The 19,458-nt window shown below is 40.9% G+C and overlaps 1 protein-coding gene across 1 annotated transcript in view; it reads right to left on the bottom strand.

Moving 5' to 3' along the window:
• Window positions 1–19,458, bottom strand: part of LOC124552310 (probable cytochrome P450 304a1) — a 124,077-nt gene that overhangs the window by 24,625 nt on the left and 79,994 nt on the right. Inside the window, exon 7 of the mRNA XM_047126584.1 lies at window positions 1,309–1,489. Within this exon, the coding sequence (XP_046982540.1) occupies window positions 1,309–1,489 (181 nt within the window). The remainder of the gene's footprint in view (window positions 1–1,308; window positions 1,490–19,458) is intronic.

Below are 19,458 nucleotides of genomic sequence, written 5' to 3'. Positions count from 1 at the left end.
TGTTTTCACTAAAATGATTCCCTACCCATCTCTGCTTTACTCACCGTGTCATGTGCCCACAACATCAGCAGCTTACAATCTTGTGGTGGGCAGCGGTCAAATTTTTTTGGTTAATCAATAAATGTTTGGCTGTTTAATTATAGAATTATCATTGTAGTAAAGTACAGGTTCAATGGAGGATAATTCAACCAGTCCAGACTCCATTCAAAAAGGTTCACCAGTACCACTTGTGTGACAGAGCTGCAGTATGCTGATGACAATGCCTCTCCAGCTCATTCACCTGCAGAGTTGCAGCTGTCAGTTGATTCCTTCAGCAGGGTGTACGAATGATTTGGTCTTTCCATCAATATTCCAAAGACAAAGGTGATGGCGCAGCCAACTCCTGGCTCCTCCGTTCCTGATTTCAGCATATCCATTTATGATACACCCTTGGAACAAGTGGACCATTTCCTCTACCTAGGAAGCATACTGTTGTCTAACTGCTCACCTGGAAAAGATGTGGAGAACAGATTACGTGCTCCCCATGTAGCATTTGGACGTCTTACAAAGCGTGTCTTCCTGAATAAAGACCTAACACTGTACACCAAACTGATGGTGTACAAAACTGTAGTCATTTCCACCCTGCTATATGGTTGCGAAACCTGGACATTATATTGCTGTGATCTCAAGAAACTAGTTCAACCAACAGTAGCTAAGATATATCATGAACCTGAAATGGGATGACTTCATATCCAACACGGCTGTTCTTGAGAAAGCAAAAATGTATAGCATGGAAGCTCTTATCATTGGGCATCAACTCAGATGGGTCGGACAAGTCCAGCGGATGTAAAATGAGAGACTTCCATGCCAAATGTTGTACAGAGAAGTGAGCACAGGTAAAAGGCCATGAGGTGCCCCTCTCAAACCTTATAAGGATCAGTACAAGAAAAATCTGAAAAACGTGAACATCGATCTGAGTAACTGGTCCACAATAGCAGAAGATCAAAGTCACTGGCACTCAGTTACCTCAAATGCTCTTCAAAACTTTAAGCTGGAACGTTGAAGAATGGAGAATGACAAATGCTGGAGACGTAAACTCCTCCAGACTCAGCCATGTCCTCCACCTTCCATCAGCTGTAACGATTGTGGCCGCCTGTTCCATGCTAGGATTGGATTGCTAAGCCATCAATGACACTTCCACGCCTGAACCGCGACAAAGGAAATCCCAGGAGAGAAATGAAAGCTCTGCCACCACCGACTTAGCATTTTAGTAATAAGTATAAACATAAAGTGTGACGAGCTGCGTGTAGTGTTCTCATCCTGACTCACTTTGGCCGGTCGTCCAGTGTGGGGAGCCTCCCGCGGCCCACGACTGCATCCAACTCATCCTGTACCTTCTTCTGCACCCCCAGGTGGTGAGATGTGAAGAGGAGGGCCCACGTCAGAGTGGCCGGCAGTGAGGAGGCCGTCGGGAAGAAGAAGTCCAGCAGAATGAGGGACAGCTGCTCCGCTGTAACAGCCAGCCATGTGGATTCTCTAAATTTCCATGATATGATGATACATTATACACCATCCAATGTTTCTGCCACACTACTGGCATCTTACTTAGATTGCTGAATACCAGTTTTGCCTGGTATGTGATGTGTTATCAAAAAGTAAGATAAATTTTGTAATTTCACATATTGCAACAGCCAGATTTGCACAATTTTTTAGTTAATGTGCTGGTAAACATGTCTGAAAACTACCTGTACAGTCAACTGCATGATAGCTTTTGGAAGAAATCTCCTCTGCCGTTGTCAAGTGCTTGACTATTGCGTGGATGCCACTGCCGTGCTTATATTGTCGCACCTTTGTCAGTGATGTCACTGGCTCTCAGTCCTGCACCATATATGGTAACGTTTTGGTGGTGTAACCACCACAGCTGCTTGAACTCCCCAATCACAGGTTGCAAGTGACCGTCTTTATTGCGGGTGTTGTCCGATATTTTGATCTCTGTTGCTTTGTTTATTACACTATCCCAGAAACTGTTGGTCCATTTAATAATAGAAATGTCCTCAAATGCAATTCAATGGCCATTTTCTGGCGCATGTTGTGCTACAGCTGATTTTTTGGGACAGTGCAGGCAGAAACACTTTCATGTTCTATGCAGCACTGTTCAATAGTGCAGACAGTCTGATTGACATAAAACTGCCCATACCTACATGGTATTTGTATAGTCCAGGTGTTTTGACGCCTCCATCACCTTTTACAGGCTTCATTAGTTGCTGGACCTTTGCTAGGAGTCTGAAGACTGTGTTGATTTTATAAACATGGTGGATTGCAGCCTAGTACAGCTAGGGATCCTCTGATTGGGCAGTTGAAGCAGACACAGCAGTTGCACCACCCAAACATTACCCTATATGGTGCATAATTGAGCACCAGTGATGTCACTGGTAACAGTGTGGCTATATCAGCCTGGCAGCGGCATCTACACGACAGTCAACCCTTGACAATGGCAGAGGAGATCTTGGCCAAAGGTTTGAGGGCAGTTAAATTTGAAACTCGAGAACATTTTATTAATGGATATGGCCACGAGAGCAGTGTTAATCATATTGCATGTTTAAATGGTGGAAACTCCAGGTAGGAATATCAGCAATGTAGGAAAAGACAGATTGCTACTTACTTTAAAGATGACACATTAAACTGCAGACAGGCACAATTGAAAGACGCTTTTTTTTGTGGCTTTCTGCAATTTAAAGTGTTCTTTTTTACAGTAAGTAGTAGTTCCTAAATTGTTGATATCGAGTGTTTAGTATTTTGTCAGCTGTCAAGTTAATTTCAGGTGTGAAACTTGAGTTCTTCCCAGTGTAGAGCACAGTGCAAAAAAATTGAAACCCACCATAATATGGCAGAAAGAAACACACACACTTAAACAACTAGTGCCACCATACAACCTGAAATGATCATTGTCAGAAGTTATCAACAGTGAATATTAATTACCAGCAGGTTGGCAAATTAACTCTGTCTCTTTGTTATTTTACTAAGGAGAGAGGAGGTTAATTTTGGGCAAAAACTTCCATCTTTTTATGAGGCCACAAGCTACTTAAATTTCAATGACACTACTCCAGTACCAGGAAGCACATACCACAATTTGTGTGCTGTTATATTCTGGCGTGCACTTCCAGCAGTTACTATTGTACAGTTACCACTGACATATAGAAACATTACATTTTAGGTATAAAATTGTGCGTGTTCATGAAAAGAAATTCTGTTTTTAATGTATCTAACATCAGGGAATTGTTTTGAGAAGATGTGTATAACAATTCTCTCAAATAGGTACTGCCACATTTTTCTTATAAAAAATTTATAAATAGTGCAGATGTATGATGGAAGTAGAAGACAAATTAAAATCACACATAAATTATATAAGTACATCATAAATTATGTAATTATAAATTAATAAAAAATATTTGTAAGGAACAACGTATTGTGAATACCAAAAAAACCTACATTTTATAAAATTAGACTACTAACTAATTTTTATTACATCAATACTGGCTGTCATTAGTGTGTAAAATACTAAAGCTTCAAAAGCAATATAATGTTTAACACAACTTATGGGTACAAAAAGAGTTTTGAACTGAAAATATCAAATTCTTCAAATGCAAGTTGTAACCAATTTTCAGTAAATGACACACAACAAATTTTATGGTATAATGAGTGGATGATGTATACATTCGGAACTTTGATTTTCAGCTTGAGGGTGAGAATCCAGTTCCTTGCTCGTTCCTTCGACGAAGGAGGAATTTTGAATTTCACTATATGAGTGCAGCTGAATCAGGTACATATGCCTTTTTATACCAATTGTAATTTGCTAAAATGTAGTGGCAACTTAACAAGCAACTATAAAATGAACAGTTATTTGGCAGGATACCAGATATCTGGCCACCCTTTAAGCCGGGTATCCGGTGGGAGGGTGTTCATCCGAACATTGACATGGAGCATATCTTATTGTGTAGGTCTGAGTGAGCACATAGAGAACAGGTGTAGGTGACTGGGTAGATTCAGGTAGATATGGACATTGTTGTTCATGAATGAAGTGAGCAAATGACATATAGACCAACTGGCTTGAATATTTGATTTGCTGCAAACTGTGATATAAATAGTGCCATTAACAAGTTTGCTGTTTGTTTGTTGTGCCAAGTTCAAATTCCATGTAGTAGACAAGGAGATACAGCAGTTATATATCAAAGCCTTAGCTTGTCCTTTATTCTTTCATTTTGAATTGTTTTATTACACTGATCAGCAAGGTGTTTTTCACAAATATGATAATTAAGACTTTTAAAAGTTCCTATTTATTGAATATTTCTTTTAGCTAAACTTGTCTGGAATGCACTTTGTTTGGTGGAATAGTTATAAAACCATTTAAACTAACAGAAAATACCTAACCTACCATAAACCAATGAAGTATTTTTTGGCTAACAGGTACATCAGCTATGAAAAATGCAGATAAATTCCCTGCAGTTAATAAAGATACAACTGCTGCTGTGCTTACAATATATTGAGTCATCTCTGGTACAAGTTCATCTACAACATTAACAGAAAAGCGACTGCCTCTATTAGAGTTATGTGAAAGGAAATTGCTTTGGATGTAAACAATGCTAAAGCCAAAAATATTGTTATTTAATGCCAAACAATGGAACATCCAGGATGCAACGTAACAATACCCGAGAGGGAAATTTGCTACTCACCATACAGCTGAGATGCTGAGTCACAATAGGCACAACAAAAAGATTCACACAATTATAGCTTTCGGCCATTAAGGCCTGTGCCAGCAGTAGACACACACACGCACACACACACACACATACACACACACACTCATGCAAATGTAACTTGCACTGAAACCACACTGCGAGCAGCAGCACCAGTGCATGATGGGAGTGGTGACTGGGTGGGAGTAAGGACGAGGCTGGGGCGGGGTGGGGGAGGGATAGGATGGTGGGAGTGGCGGACAGTGAAGTGCTGCAGTTTAGACAGAGGGCAGGAGAGAAGGTGCAGAGGGAGAGAGGGGTAACTAGCGGAAAGGAGAGAAATAAAAAGAAAAGAAATTAAAAGACTGTCCCACAGTCCGGCCACAGAGGAGCATTCCCCTCGTAACTCAGTACCATCCGGGACTGGAGCAACTGATTTACACTCTTCACCAGGGTTTCGATTACCTCTCATCGTGCCCTGAAATGAGAAATGTCCTGCCCACTATCCTTCCCACCCCTCCTACTGTGGTATTCCGCCGTCCACCAAACCTACACAATATACTCGTCCATCCTTACACAACCCCTGCTCCCAATCCCTTACCTCATGGCTCATACCCCTGTAATAGACCTAGATGCAAGACCTGTCCCATACATCCTCCTACCACCACCTACTCCAGTTCGGTCACTAACATCACCTATCCCTTCAAAGGCAGGGCTACCTGTGAAACCAGTCATGTGATTTACAAGCTAAGCTGCAACCTCTGTGCTGCATTCTATGTAAACATGACAACCAACAAGCTGTCTGTCCACATGAATGGCCACCGACAAACTGTGGCCAAAACACAAGTGGACCACCCTGTTGCTGAACATGCTGCCAAACATGATATCCCTCATCTCAATGACTGCTTCACAGCTGGTGCCATATGGATCCTTCCCACCAACATCAGCTTTTCTGAATTGCGCAGGTGGGAACTTTCCTTGCTATGCATCCTATGTTCCCGTAACCCTCCTGGCCTCAGCCTCAACCTTCGTTAGTCACTGTCCTCATCCATCCAGTGCCCTCCCTGTTCCCATTCCAGCACTACACAGCCGTCATTTCACCGCCACACCCAGTCTTTTAATTACTTTTCTTTTTATTTCTCTCTTCCGCTACTCACCCCCTCCCCCCTCCACACCTTCTCTCCTGCCCTCTTCTAAACTGCAACACTTCACTGTCTGAAACTTCCTGGCAGATTAAAACTGTGTGCCGGACCGAGACTCGGGACCTTTGCCTTTCGCGGGCAAGTGCTCTACCAACTGAGCTCCCCAAGCACGACTCACGCCCCGTCCTCACAGCCTTACTTCTGCCAGTGTGAGGCTGTGAGGACAGGACATGAGTCGTGCTTGGGGAGCTCAGTTGGTAGAGCACTTGCCCGCGAAAGGCAAAGGTCCCGAGTTCGAGTCCCGGTCCAGCACACAGTTTTAATCTGCCAGGAAGTTTCGTACCAGCGCACAGTCCGCTGCAGAGTGAAAAATCTCATTCTGGAAACTTCATTCTCTGCCACTCCCACTGTACTATCTCTCCCCCTCCCCACCCCAGCCTCCTCCTTACCCCCACTCAGTTGTCACTCCGATCATGCACTGGTGCTGCTGCTCGCAGTGTGGTTTCAGTTGTCTGAGACTGCAGATGTGTGCACAAGCTACATTTGCATGAGTGAGTGTGTGTGTGTGTGTGTGTGTGTGTGTGTGTGTGTGTGTGTGCTGACAAAGGCTTCAATGGCCGAAAGCTATAATTGCGTGAATCTTTTTGTTGTGCCTACTGTGACTCAGCATCCCGCTATATGGTGAGTAGCAACCTTCTGTTATTTAATACCAGAAATGATTGCACTACAGAAGGAGCCATTGTCTGTCTTAGAAAGGACCAGGTTTACAGGACTCCTAGAATAAATTGTACCCCATTATAGAAAGCCAAGCCAAGCCAAACATCAATCATTCAACCTTAGCCCAAGAACAACCATTGGCAACCCAAATGGAGTTAAATTTACTGGTGCTTGAGTCAGTGCAAGATATCAGCATGAGGTGGAAATTAAACTTCTGTGTGGAAAAAAATTGTTGGAAAGAAACTAGGATATGTTGCTGTATGTGGCTGATAATTATATGCTTACTAATTGTAGTGAATGATGTAGCAGTACGTTAAGTTTTTGAACCCCTCTGAAGAACAAATAGAAGTTCAGGTCTCCCCTGCATATCTGAACTAACACCAGGCTTTGTGGCAGCAAATACGTATTTAGATAAGACAGCACAAGGAAATTTGACTTACCACATAAGAGTCTCATTGAAAACTGAAGCAGAAAATCATTGCAGCTCCCTAAATGATCCTAATTACATGACTGCACCCTTTCTAGACCCAAAATTCAAGCAGTGTGCGATTTGTGCTTTTACCAGTGGGGGGGATGTCTTAGGGGGTTAGTATAATTATATATGTTACTAGCTTGGACCGTGGCGTTATCCATGGTTAAACACTTATTTATAAATAGATGTTAATGCCGAAACTCACTATTCACGCATATGCACTATCAGAAAAGCCATCCCTTGTTATATCTTTAAAAGTACATTATATGTAAAGCTTATTTACAAAATCATCTACATACAGGTATACGACGGGAATTCAAAAAGTAAAGGCACATTTGTGAAAAGCTGTACTTATTCTGATGATAGAAAACTGAAACATGCGTTATTTTTCTACGTAACCTCCCTGGACTTCAGTGCAGTTTTCCCGACATTTTACGAGTTTTTTTTTCGGTTGCATCTGTAACCAATTTTGCACCGCAGCAATGACGTCTTCATTACTTTCAAATCTGCTTCCCTGTAGTTCTTCCGTTAATGGTCCAAACATGTGAAAATCACTTGGAGCCAGGTATGTACTGTATGGTGGATGTTCCAGCACCTGGAATCTCAACTCCTTTATTGCGTCGGTTGTCCGATTGGCAGAATGGGGGCGAGCGTTATCTTGCTGCAGGATGACACCTCTTCACAGTTTCCCACGACGTTTGGATCTGATTGCAGGTTTTAGCTTCGTACGCAACACATCACATCCACCATACAATACAGACCTGGCTCTAAAGCCTCGTTTACGCTGGGGCGACGTCTTGCAACATTGTGGCATGCTACGGAAATGGGGCGTGCGTCGTCTTGTAGCATGCTACAACAGGCAACATCTTGCGGCGTATGTTGCATGCGGCAGGTTAATTTATACCAAAGCAACAGAATTTGTGCCACACGTGTGTCGGTCTTGCAGTATAAAGGATGATAAAGTATCGCAGCGGCGGCCTACTTGGTACTTGCACGTGCAGCTAACAACGGAAATGAAAACCAAAGGAAAAGAAAACGATAGTGGAAGAGAAGAGTATTTAAAGAAGGTCCACGAAATACACTCCTGGAAATTGAAATAAGAACACCGTGAATTCATTGTCCCAGGAAGGGGAAACTTTATTGGGGTCAGATACATCACATGATCACACTGACAGAACCACAGGCACATAGACACAGGCAACAGAGCATGCACAATGTCGGCACTAGTACAGTGTATATCCACCTTTCGCAGCAATGCAGGCTGCTATTCTCCCATGGAGACGATCGTAGAGATGCTGGATGTAGTCCTGTGGAACGGCTTGCCATGCCATTTCCACCTGGCGCCTCAGTTGGACCAGCGTTCGTGCTGGACGTGCAGACTGCGTGAGACGACGCTTCATCCAGTCCCAAACATGCTCAATGGGGGACAGATCCGGAGATCTTGCTGGCCAGGGTAGTTGACTTACACCTTCTAGAGCACGTTGGGTGGCACGGGATACATGCGGACGTGCATTGTCCTGTTGGAACAGCAAGTGCCCTTGCCGGTCTAGGAATGGTAGAACGATGGGTTCGATGACGGTTTGGATGTACCGTGCACTATTCAGTGTCCCCTCGACGATCACCAGTGGTGTACGGCCAGTGTAGGAGATCGCTCCCCACACCATGATGCCGGGTGTTGGCCCTGTGTGCCTCGGTCGTATGCAGTCCTGATTGTGGCGCTCACCTGCACGGCGCCAAACACGCATACGACCATCATTGGCACCAAGGCAGAGGCGACTCTCATCGCTGAAGACGACACGTCTCCATTCGTCCCTCCATTCACGCCTGTCGCGACACCACTGGAGGCGGGCTGCACGATGTTGGGGCGTGAGCGGAAGACGGCCTAACGGTGTGCGGGACCGTAGCCCAGCTTCATGGAGACGGTTGCGAATGGTCCTCGCCGATACCCCAGGAGCAACAGTGTCCCTAATTTGCTGGGAAGTGGCGGTGCGGTCCCCTACGGCACTGCGTAGGATCCTACGGTCTTGGCGTGCATCCGTGCGTCGCTGCGGTCCGGTCCCAGGTCGACGGGCACGTGCACCTTCCGCCGACCACTGGCGACAACATCGATGTACTGTGGAGACCTCACGCCCCACGTGTTGAGCAATTCGGCGGTACGTCCACCCGGCCTCCCGCATGCCCACTATACGCCCTCGCTCAAAGTCCGTCAACTGCACATACGGTTCACGTCCACGCTGTCGCGGCATGCTACCAGTGTTAAAGACTGCGATGGAGCTCCGTATGCCACGGCAAACTGGCTGACACTGACGGCGGCGGTGCACAAATGCTGCGCAGCTAGCGCCATTCGACGGCCAACACCGCGGTTCCTGGTGTGTCCGCTGTGCCGTGCGTGTGATCATTGCTTGTACAGCCCTCTCGCAGTGTCCGGAGCAAGTATGGTGGGTCTGACACACCGGTGTCAATGTGTTCTTTTTTCCATTTCCAGGAGTGTAGTATCCTAGGAACTAGAAGCAGACGATGGTGCGCTATTTAGTAATGTGTGCTTTCGTCCCAGGCGCGTTAGTCCGCGCCATACCGTTGCCAAAAGGTGGCCTAACGGTAGATGTTCACACAGGTACCGGGCCGGCCTCCACCCTGTGTCAGGGCCCGGGGTGGGACTTTGAGCCCCCAGCTCACCCAACTCTGCGGTTCGACTGCTGCGGTATGACTGACACACTACTTCCCTCGCAAGCTCGCAAGTAAACGGGTGACGCACCTTAGACGAAAGCAACAATGACAACACGAGAATGATGATTTAGTTCTAAATGTTTTGAAATGTTTAACTACTACATAACACTTTTTCAAAATTAATAAGCAAACATATTAATAGTATGAATAGTAAGACTGTATTAAAAACTTTCAGTGTTCGGCTCCACAAATTTAAATTATATGTAAAGTTTTACTCCAGTGCGTGGGAAATAAACATCCCAGGTTGGAATGCATAAACTAAAACCAGAGGAGGGGATGGTCTGACGCAGAGGGGGGGAAATCGCCCCTCCCCCCTGCAAATCGCACGCTGGATTCAAGACAGATTATTAGGCAGCTGTTGAAGCTGAAAGTGCATGACAAAAGATCTACTGGAATTTTGCGGGCAATCTTCCACCAGTAGCATTTCATCTCCAAACCCTGCTAGAAGAAGTACAGTAGATGAGATTGAATCAACGGTGACCGGCAAAGTTCATGGCATGTTTTAGGATTACTTAACTGGGTGGTAAATGAAAATGATAGTAAGTGTGACAATGAAGAAACAAACATGACTGCACGTGGGGCTGACTGTTATCTGAAGACATATCGAATCAGGTGCAATTGCTGCTCATTTATTGGTGGGTCGCTAATGTGGGAAACTACCTGCTTTTGACATGGAGTTTGCCAAAATTTAGCTTTCAGTGGCTTGCAGCAACGTACACTGGGTGCTCTAAAATTCCTCTTACAAATTTCTAGGGATTGTAATGACGACTGACTAGAAAATATTAACTGAATTCGAACCCATGACCAGAAACGTACAATCATTCATTTGAAAACTTTCGTAATGCAAGCACTGTACAAATAATTTATTAGGCATGACCCAGTACATTACTTGTTTCACAATTCCACTCATTAAAAACACAGAAACAAAAAGGAAATTTAATCAATTTTCACAGAGGGGGTGGCATTCTAATCCACTACATATAAAGCTCGACCAGTGGCGCAGCAAACTTAACTGGCAACCGGAACACAACACCTCATTGGACCCATGCCACCACTGCCCCTATTCGTCGCCCGAAGTTCGACCTAAACTTTACTGCCTCCCCCCCTCCCACGCGTACCCTTCCAGAAACACATAACAGTAATATAATGTATAGAATTTACTATGATAATAAATGATAATAAATCTACAATATAGGCTATTACGAATATTCACTACTCATTTAAGCTTGTACAAAGTACTATACTGTTTTTTGGGTGAATGCTGAGACGGGCTCAGGTTAGTCTTTAATTTGAACCAAAAATCTTCTTAAAAACCATCAAAACTTGGATTCGATTCGGAACTGCTTCCGTGTGAGTGTAAAAACCGGACAATATTTATTTTACGTGTTTGTACAACTGTTTTAAAACATACAGTTTTTTAACAAAATGATAAAATATTTATAACTTGGTTAATAATAATAGTAGAATATTATAATATATTGAGACAAATAAGTATTGTGTATTCATATATTTTGCCATTGATGAAGTAAAGTAATCAATTACGTCACGAAAGTCGATCATTTCGAATTTTTCGTCTTTCCACACTTAAAAACGCTACGTCACAAGGCGATATTGTCCCACCGTTGATGGTAAACAATGTGGAAATGAATTTCGATTTGCTGAGCTAGCAACTGATACTGATCTCGTAAGGAGTATTTGAAATGCGATTCTCAGTTTGGAGAAACATCTCCTCTGTACGAAATTATAAAGGTAAGAAGCTCCGATAGAGTTTTAGGTTAAATGTCTATTCTATTGCGAAGAAACATCTTGCAGTCATATATTTCGACACAGAGTTATAGAGTTCTGTTCCATTAAAAACTGCATTATGAAATTCACCAAAATCTTAAGGTTCTTGTCAAGACGGTTATCACCTTAGCATTGTTTAATAAATTTTCAACGTCCAGTAAAAACCAAAATTTGGAATTAAGGCCACACAGTCGTATAAATCGTGTCCTTATTTCTTACTGCTTTTCATAATGCGAGAAATTTCACTTTCTGCAGAGAGGCCAACATCAGTAACGGGTATTTTTCGGTTTCTGTAAGACGGACTGTTATATCAGTATCCCATTTTTCAAACAAGGACTTAGCCTTTTGTTATTGCCTCTTTACAGCTCTCGTCTCGAATTTTTGCAAGTTCAGTCGTTCATGAGTCAAAATCTGGAACACTTCTCTATTCGTTTTAGGATCTTGTAAGCAGAACTGCGCGTGATCAGTTCTGCTCAAGATTTAGTGCCAGAAACGAACTTAAGTTATGAAATTCAATTTCAGTGTGTTTTGCAATAAAATTGTAGCTTCACTTCTGATGTCGCTTTTGTAGTACTACCCTCTGCTATTTTTTCTAATAGTACTAATTCTTTCAGCCCATCGACAAAGCTAAGCTAATCGCTTGTGGCCTGGCTCTCCACCGTGTTTCAGATTCATGATTAACAGGCTTCTTTAAAGCATTTTTTTTTTAAATAATTCCCATCGTAATCTTGAACGTGAGAAAACACGGTATATCATCAGTTACTCCAAAACGTGTTACAACGATTGGGTCAGCTGCAATAACTCCTACTAAATTTAAGGAGTGGTTATTACAATTTACAAATAATGCTTTATCTTTTCCTAATTATTTATTGAACGCCAGATATGTGATCTAACATCACGGCAGCGTTGCCATAATACTTTTTTTTTTTTAGTGAAATCTGATCCGAATTTGGTTTTTCAAAACTCGTATTTTCAATTGAGAATTCATCTTTCGCATGTATTTTAAGAAATTTCCAAAAATATTCATTTACAGAAACTTCTCTGTTTGTAAAATCAATACCTACATACCTAAAGACTTGCGACATTCGATTTCAATGAGCGACATCAGGAGTCGAATCAAATAAAAGACTGTAATATTTCTTTCTTTTTATGTCACTTATTAGCTGATTTCGAATTATGGATGCCGGAAGATGAATAAATTCATTTGGATGTACTAGTGATAGGTATGAGACGGTGTTTCCATGACATTTTAAGATGATTTGCGACCTACAAGTTTAAGTGTAGCTCATTGTTTATCAACATTTGCACCAATTTGAAGTGCTAGATTTTAACTTGACCACGCAGAGGAAGATTTTGGATGATCAGATACTTCATGGAAAGCTAATATTCATTGGAATATAGTTTGCCTGTATATTTGTTTCCAATAATGCATCGATTCTAGTTTTATTAATTAATGTTCTTTCTGTTTCTTTCCAAGTTGTAAAGGACTCTCCATGACTGGACTTCTTTCACAGCTAACCAATTTTTTTCCTGCATTCACTAAAACCATGTGTAATTGCGAAAGATGTTTATGTAGCGGTATTCATTATGAAAAACAGTAGGCAAAAGTATGCTGCATTATTTTTTGGTGAATGTTATAACCAAAATCGGTTAATTTCAGTTCCTTCTTCTTCACTACCTACCCGTCGAAAAACCCAAGATTTTCGCATTAGACGATTAGCTGATGTCGCTGTTGCTTTAGACTGCATTCATTCTGAAATATGCGAGATCTACGAATAATCACTTCTGTGTGAAGTTGGTTCGATATTACTGGAAGATAATTACTGAATTTTAAAGAAGCAAAATCTTTAAATTCCACAACGTCTGGAAATACAGTGAATGGGAGTTGGTTTGTTTGGGGGAGAAGACCAGACAGCGAGGTCATCGGTCTCATCGGATTAGGGAAGGACTGGGAAGGAAGTCGACGAAGTCCTTTCAAAGGAACCATCCCGGCATTTGCCTGGAGCGATTTAGGGAAATCACGGAAAACCTAAATCAGGATGGCCGGACGCGGGATTGAACCGTCGCCCTCCCGAATTCGAGCCCAGTGTTACAGTGAATGATTTTGTTAAATTTTCTGTAATTTCGTTAGATATAGACATGGATTTGGATCTTCAGATATACTTGGGGTCCGCATATTCATCGTTAGAGCAGTGAATGTGACGAAAAAAAGTGTACCCGTATGCATTCGTTGCTAAAACCAACAGTTCTCGATACTGACGATATCGTAAAAATCTTACGGAATCCAGTCACATTCATACATATTGGTACTTGGTATATGTATATTTTATCCCTGAATCCGTTTGAAGCTGGTTTTATAATGAAATAGAAACAAAAAAAGCAGCAAGTTTAATTTATTTAGTGTGGAAATTAAAGATAGCCTTTTTACAAATGCATATTAGATATGTATTTTGAATAACTGATAAGCGAAATGAAACTAATGTTCTCAATTCTTCAGTTAACTAAATAAATTAAAAAAGGCATTTTGTGCTTCATTTCAAAGGAGGATCCCAATTATAAGTTTATATATAAAAGAAGATATACCTTATGATCATGGTGTGGCGAATTGCGTGTCCACGACTTTTACTTTGGTTACATATGTAGGCTATATAACAACAGTCAGTTAGAAAATTTAATTTTTGCCACAATTGTTCTTTTTTTTCGAAAGTCTTGGATTCAAGTTTAAAAATAAAAATTTCCTATGCATTTAGACTTCGGGGAACTTCGCCTATCAGGCAATATTTGATTCGTTTTGTAGAGTGTCCTCTGACGGCGCTGGAATAGCCATGACAAGTATTTTTCTGCGAGGCATGACAGCCCAGGGTAGAGTAGAGCTTGCACCTGTCACCATTTTAAAGGACACTCTTAACCTACTTACTAACTTTTCTTCCATATATTGCGTCACTGAAATTATGCTGGTAGCAGATGATGTCGTATAGCTTGGCGTTGCCTGTGCATTGCATTCTTTCCAAATTTAGTCCTCTTCGTCAAAAGGAATGGTGATACGGACTCAGTCAACTCTATTTCAAGTGGTGTCCTTGAATGAATACTTTTTTTCTAATTCAGTTTTTAATGAACTTTTGGCGTACACAAATAGATTCGTCTTTAAAAGCAAGCCTCTTAAAACTTGAATCTAATGTAGGGTGCCCAAACGTCCTGGAAAACCGGGATTGTCCCGGTTTTCATCCCTGCGTTCCGGTGTCCCGAAAATTTGTTTCGGGACGCTCAAAAGTCCCGGAATTCAGTTTTTTCATGAAACTTTCTCAAATTTTTGGGATTTCGCTATATTAAAGGAAATACAACACAAGAAATTAATATATTTTAGCTTATTTGTCTAAAACCTCCATTGTCCCATACTAGTAATCACAGGCAATACATTAGGCGGTACTTTGGCCAACAAATAGTAAGTTGTATTATTGTAACAGAGCTATGAAACAGTCCGATTGTCGCACCACTTACTCACACACTCATTGTCAGAACATTGCAGTAGTTGATGTTTTGCTAGACAAACTGAATAGTTTTTTCTCATATTAGTGGTATTATTGCTGCAGTACTGTGAAACGCAATGCCGAAACGTGCCTGCAAGTTCAGTGACTGTTATTCCAAGGAATGTAATTTCATTAAGAAAGGTCGTTTTGATTACGAATCAGAGTGTTCCGTATGTAACTGTTTTATTAGTATAAGTTGTGGTGGACGTTCCAACATAGTTGATCACATCAGGTCAAAGAAACACATTAACAGATACAGTGCACCGAGCTGCAGTAAAACTCTACAAAATTATTTTGCGAAACATCAGTCAAGTGAAGAGACGAAAGTTCGAGCAGCCGAGCTTACACTAGCCTACCACACGGTAAAGCATCACCAAACTTATAGATCTAGTGATTGTACTAATAAGCTTAACAGAATTATGTTTGATGATTCTTCCATTTCAAAAAAGTTCTTGCTGAACTAAAGTGTCAGCCTTAGTGAAAGGAGTTATTGCTCCCCAGAGTGTAAAGGAAAGCCTTGAATACATCAAAAATCTTCTTTCTACGGGATATCCACTGATGCCAGCAATCATAAGGCCACTGAAATATTTCCGTTTGTTGTTCAGTTTTTCGATATTAATCAGGGAATTCAGACCAAACTTTTGAAGGTGAGTTCCCTACCTAATGAAACATCTGACGAAATTTCAAGATTTTGTATGAATACTATCGAAATGTTTGATCTTGAGAAAAATAAATGTGTGGCATTTTGTGGAGACAACACCAACACAAACTTTGGTGGTTTAACAAGACAAGGCAAATTTACCAAATTAAAGGCAACATTGCATGAAAACATTGAAGGCATATGGTGCCCTGCACATGTTTTACACAATGGCGTGCAGACATCTGCTGACAGTTTAAGCTGTGATGTTGAAACTATCGTCATGAAGGTATACTCACACTTTTACATATATACTGTTAGAACAGAGAGGCATAAGGGGTTCTGTGATTATATGGGAACTGAATATATGAATGTTATGTGTCACTCGAAAACTCGCTGGTTATCGCTGTTTCCAGCAGTTGAAAGAGTAATCCGCCTGTTTGAACCGTTAAAAGATTTTTTCCTAAATGAAGACAAAGCCCCCAAAATATTGGTTCAGTTTTTCAGTAACCCTTTAAGTGAAGCCTACTTATGGTTCATTCACAGTCAGCTTAGCACTTTGCAGCATGGGATAAAGGAAATTGAGGGAAGCACGAAAAGTGTAATAGAGGTAAATGATGTTTTGAAAAATACTCTGGAAACTGTTGCTAAGAGGAGAGAACAGCAGTTCATTTCTTTTAATGTTAAGTCTGTCCTTAAAAGAGCATAAGTATCAGAAGCAGCGGAAAGGAGTTTTAGAGAAGAAGTTAACAAGTTTTATGACACTTGTGTAGAATATCTCAGCAAGTGGAGCGCCTCATATTTACCCTCATCGATGGATTTGGATTGGATGTTACTGAAGAGAGTGCCAAAATGGGAAAGTGTTGAAGAGACAGTTTCTTATTTGAAGTGTAAAGAGATTGAAATCGATGATTCCATTCTTTTTGATCAGTTCGGCATACTGACAAATTTTGTTGAAGAAAGTCTTCACAAGTGGAACGATGAAAAAAAAAAAAAACAAAAAAAACATTGGAATGTAATGAGAAGTGGGTGAGTTTTTTTAAAAGCTGTGACTGTCTTCAGCATTACTCTGAGTTGGTAACAATTGCAAGGTATTTATTTGCAATCCCAGCCCATAATGCCAATGTGGAAAGAATATTTTCGTTCATGAATATCCAGTGGACTGATGAAAGAAACAGAACGGAGGTGGACTCTCTTGAAGCAATCCTGCAGATCCTGTACAACTACAAAATGGATTGTGCCGAGTTTTATAACTGTGTCTCAAAGAACAAAGACATGATCAAGAAGGCTGGAGGCAGTGAAAAGTACCCTTTTCTCCAAGGACAGTCAATTCCATCTACAAGTGCTCAGTAATATTAAAGCTCATGTTAGTATTAATTGATTAAAAGTTGAATGGCTGTAAAATTTTGTAAAATCGTAATACATTTCTTTATTACTGTATACGATTATTAAATGTCATTAATTATACAGATAATTTAGATTATATCAATCTTTTGTATCCTCTTATTAGTTATAATAATCGGGTTAACAAAATGTATCAACAAAACATTAATATTTAAAATTAAGAAACCTGGATACATGTGGAATGAGGTGTCCATTGGCACCAGGGTGAATGTGTCCCGGTTTTCACAGAAAATAGTTTGGTCACCCTAATCAAATAGGACCGCTTTCGAAAGGACTGGATGTCTAGCACAGTTCTTAAACCAGTTATTAAATTCTGTAATTAGCTTAAGCAGAATGTTCTTTGCAATTTCCGTACCTACTTTAATATATAAATTGTCAAATCTTCGCAATACTATCGGTGGGTACTAGCACCTTCGAAATTGGCACTCGCGTTGAAATTGGCACTTGCGATTGCGAGCATATTTCTTCTGTAAATTGTTTAAAAGACCTTAAAATTTTAACAACTTCTGGTACAGATTTCCATTCAGTTTCAAGGAGACTTTTCACAAGGTTGTGGAGAAGTTCGAGCGCCTCTTCAAGCGGTTCTTATTGAATAGGAGTCGTTTCCATCAGTGTGCTGCTCGACCTAGTGGCAACGTTCATTTTCAGTTTTAAAGGACTTTGCCCATTCCTGTACCGCTCTTGCATCAATTTTTTTTGTAGACTTTTACTTCTGTGGAAAAATTCTACAATATTTCCTTTTTTGTGTATTTTCATTGCTCTCAAGTCCCGAATGCACTATTAAATTGAGTATGCGCGACACAAGGCATATGTTCACAGCCCACCAGTCGAGTCGCTGCTTTCATGTTAGGGGCATCATCTGGACACAGACAAATATTTTATTTTGTAATTCCTACTTACATAATTGCATTTGAATATAGTCAGCTGTACTCCGCTCATAACGTTCAAAACATCCTAATAATACAGACTTGCGTTCCCAATTTACGATGTAGTGTACTGTGACTGCCTGATAGGACACGGTTGCTCGAGACGTCCAACCATCAATAGTGACGGAAACGCGTGACGCACTTCCCAATTCGTCTTTTAATTTATTTTGCACCCTTACATACTGAGCGTCCTGTAATGTACTCAAATGAACCTAAATAGTAATTTATGATTGGGCTCCAAATACTCAACCAAAGGTTTGAACTGAGCACATTCAGTCACAGAAAACGGTTGCAAATATTTACTTACCATTTTAAAAATTCTTTTCTCTTTTAGCACTTAAGGGTTTTTTGATAAATGTAGTAGCAATGGTTGTTTGTTGTTGTTGAGGCTGAGGTTTTAATGAAGGACCTTCACTTCTTGATGCAGACGGAACTGGCATTTCAGAAGAAAATTCTCGGACTTCTTGGGATCTGGTGGGCTCTAGCGGATATGATGAAATTGTAACTGTGGTCTCTTATGATGATCGATATTTTTTACGAGGCTGTTTGAAACCGCTTATCACGAAACATAAGGTATGACAAAAATCAAACTTTGTCTTATCATCGGCAACTTCGGTAAAAAGTTCCACAATCTACTTCTTTCCTTGTCCATTGTAAATTGCACGGAAGAGAAAAATACAGAACTATCAAACAGGGGTCATAAGTAGGGAAAACGTTTAAGGATGCTAAATACTGTTCCTGCACCCTATCTTGGAGGCTTGGCCCGAAGTTCGCTCATGGAATGTCAGAACCAATCGGAACATTTAGTGACGACTGTCATGCTTTCCACTGCCACCAGTGTGTCCGCTCATAGTTGTAGCATTACATTTGCGGGCTGCACGACTATTATGCTGTGTTTTGTGACATTAACATTTAAAATAATATCGACATGAGTGAAAAAGTATCGCATTTGAAGATAACAACTCTTTTATCCTTTTTATACACCTTTTTATGCTAGATGAGATAAGAAAACGAATAATAACTGTTAAACTGAAACATTTACAAGTAAACAAAAAAAAAAAACAGAGTGTGTGCATTAAAGGTGACCTGCAGATCATGAAGGATTAATCTGTAAACACAGACCTAGACGTAAGATCTAAAATATCTTAAAACAAATAATAACCCTCTACATCATAGAGTTACTCACTTAAAATTCGTCAGAACGTCTATATAAATTACTCATCTCACCATATTAACACAGAATATTCCAATTCTAAATACAATATTTTAAATGAAGCTAAATTTACGCGACAACAAAGCTCGTACGACACAAAGAATACTCTCTAAATAGCAGCTAGTGCACCGATAAGTGCTGCATCCTTAAATCTTCCGAAAAAAGATGACCAGAAGCGAACGAGCCGAGCCGAACA

Source organism: Schistocerca americana, chromosome 10 (assembly GCF_021461395.2).
Source record: "Schistocerca americana isolate TAMUIC-IGC-003095 chromosome 10, iqSchAmer2.1, whole genome shotgun sequence".
Lineage (NCBI taxonomy): Eukaryota > Metazoa > Arthropoda > Insecta > Orthoptera > Acrididae > Schistocerca > Schistocerca americana.
Note: the sequence above shows the minus strand (reverse complement) of the source record. Positions and strands in the feature narration are given on the sequence as shown.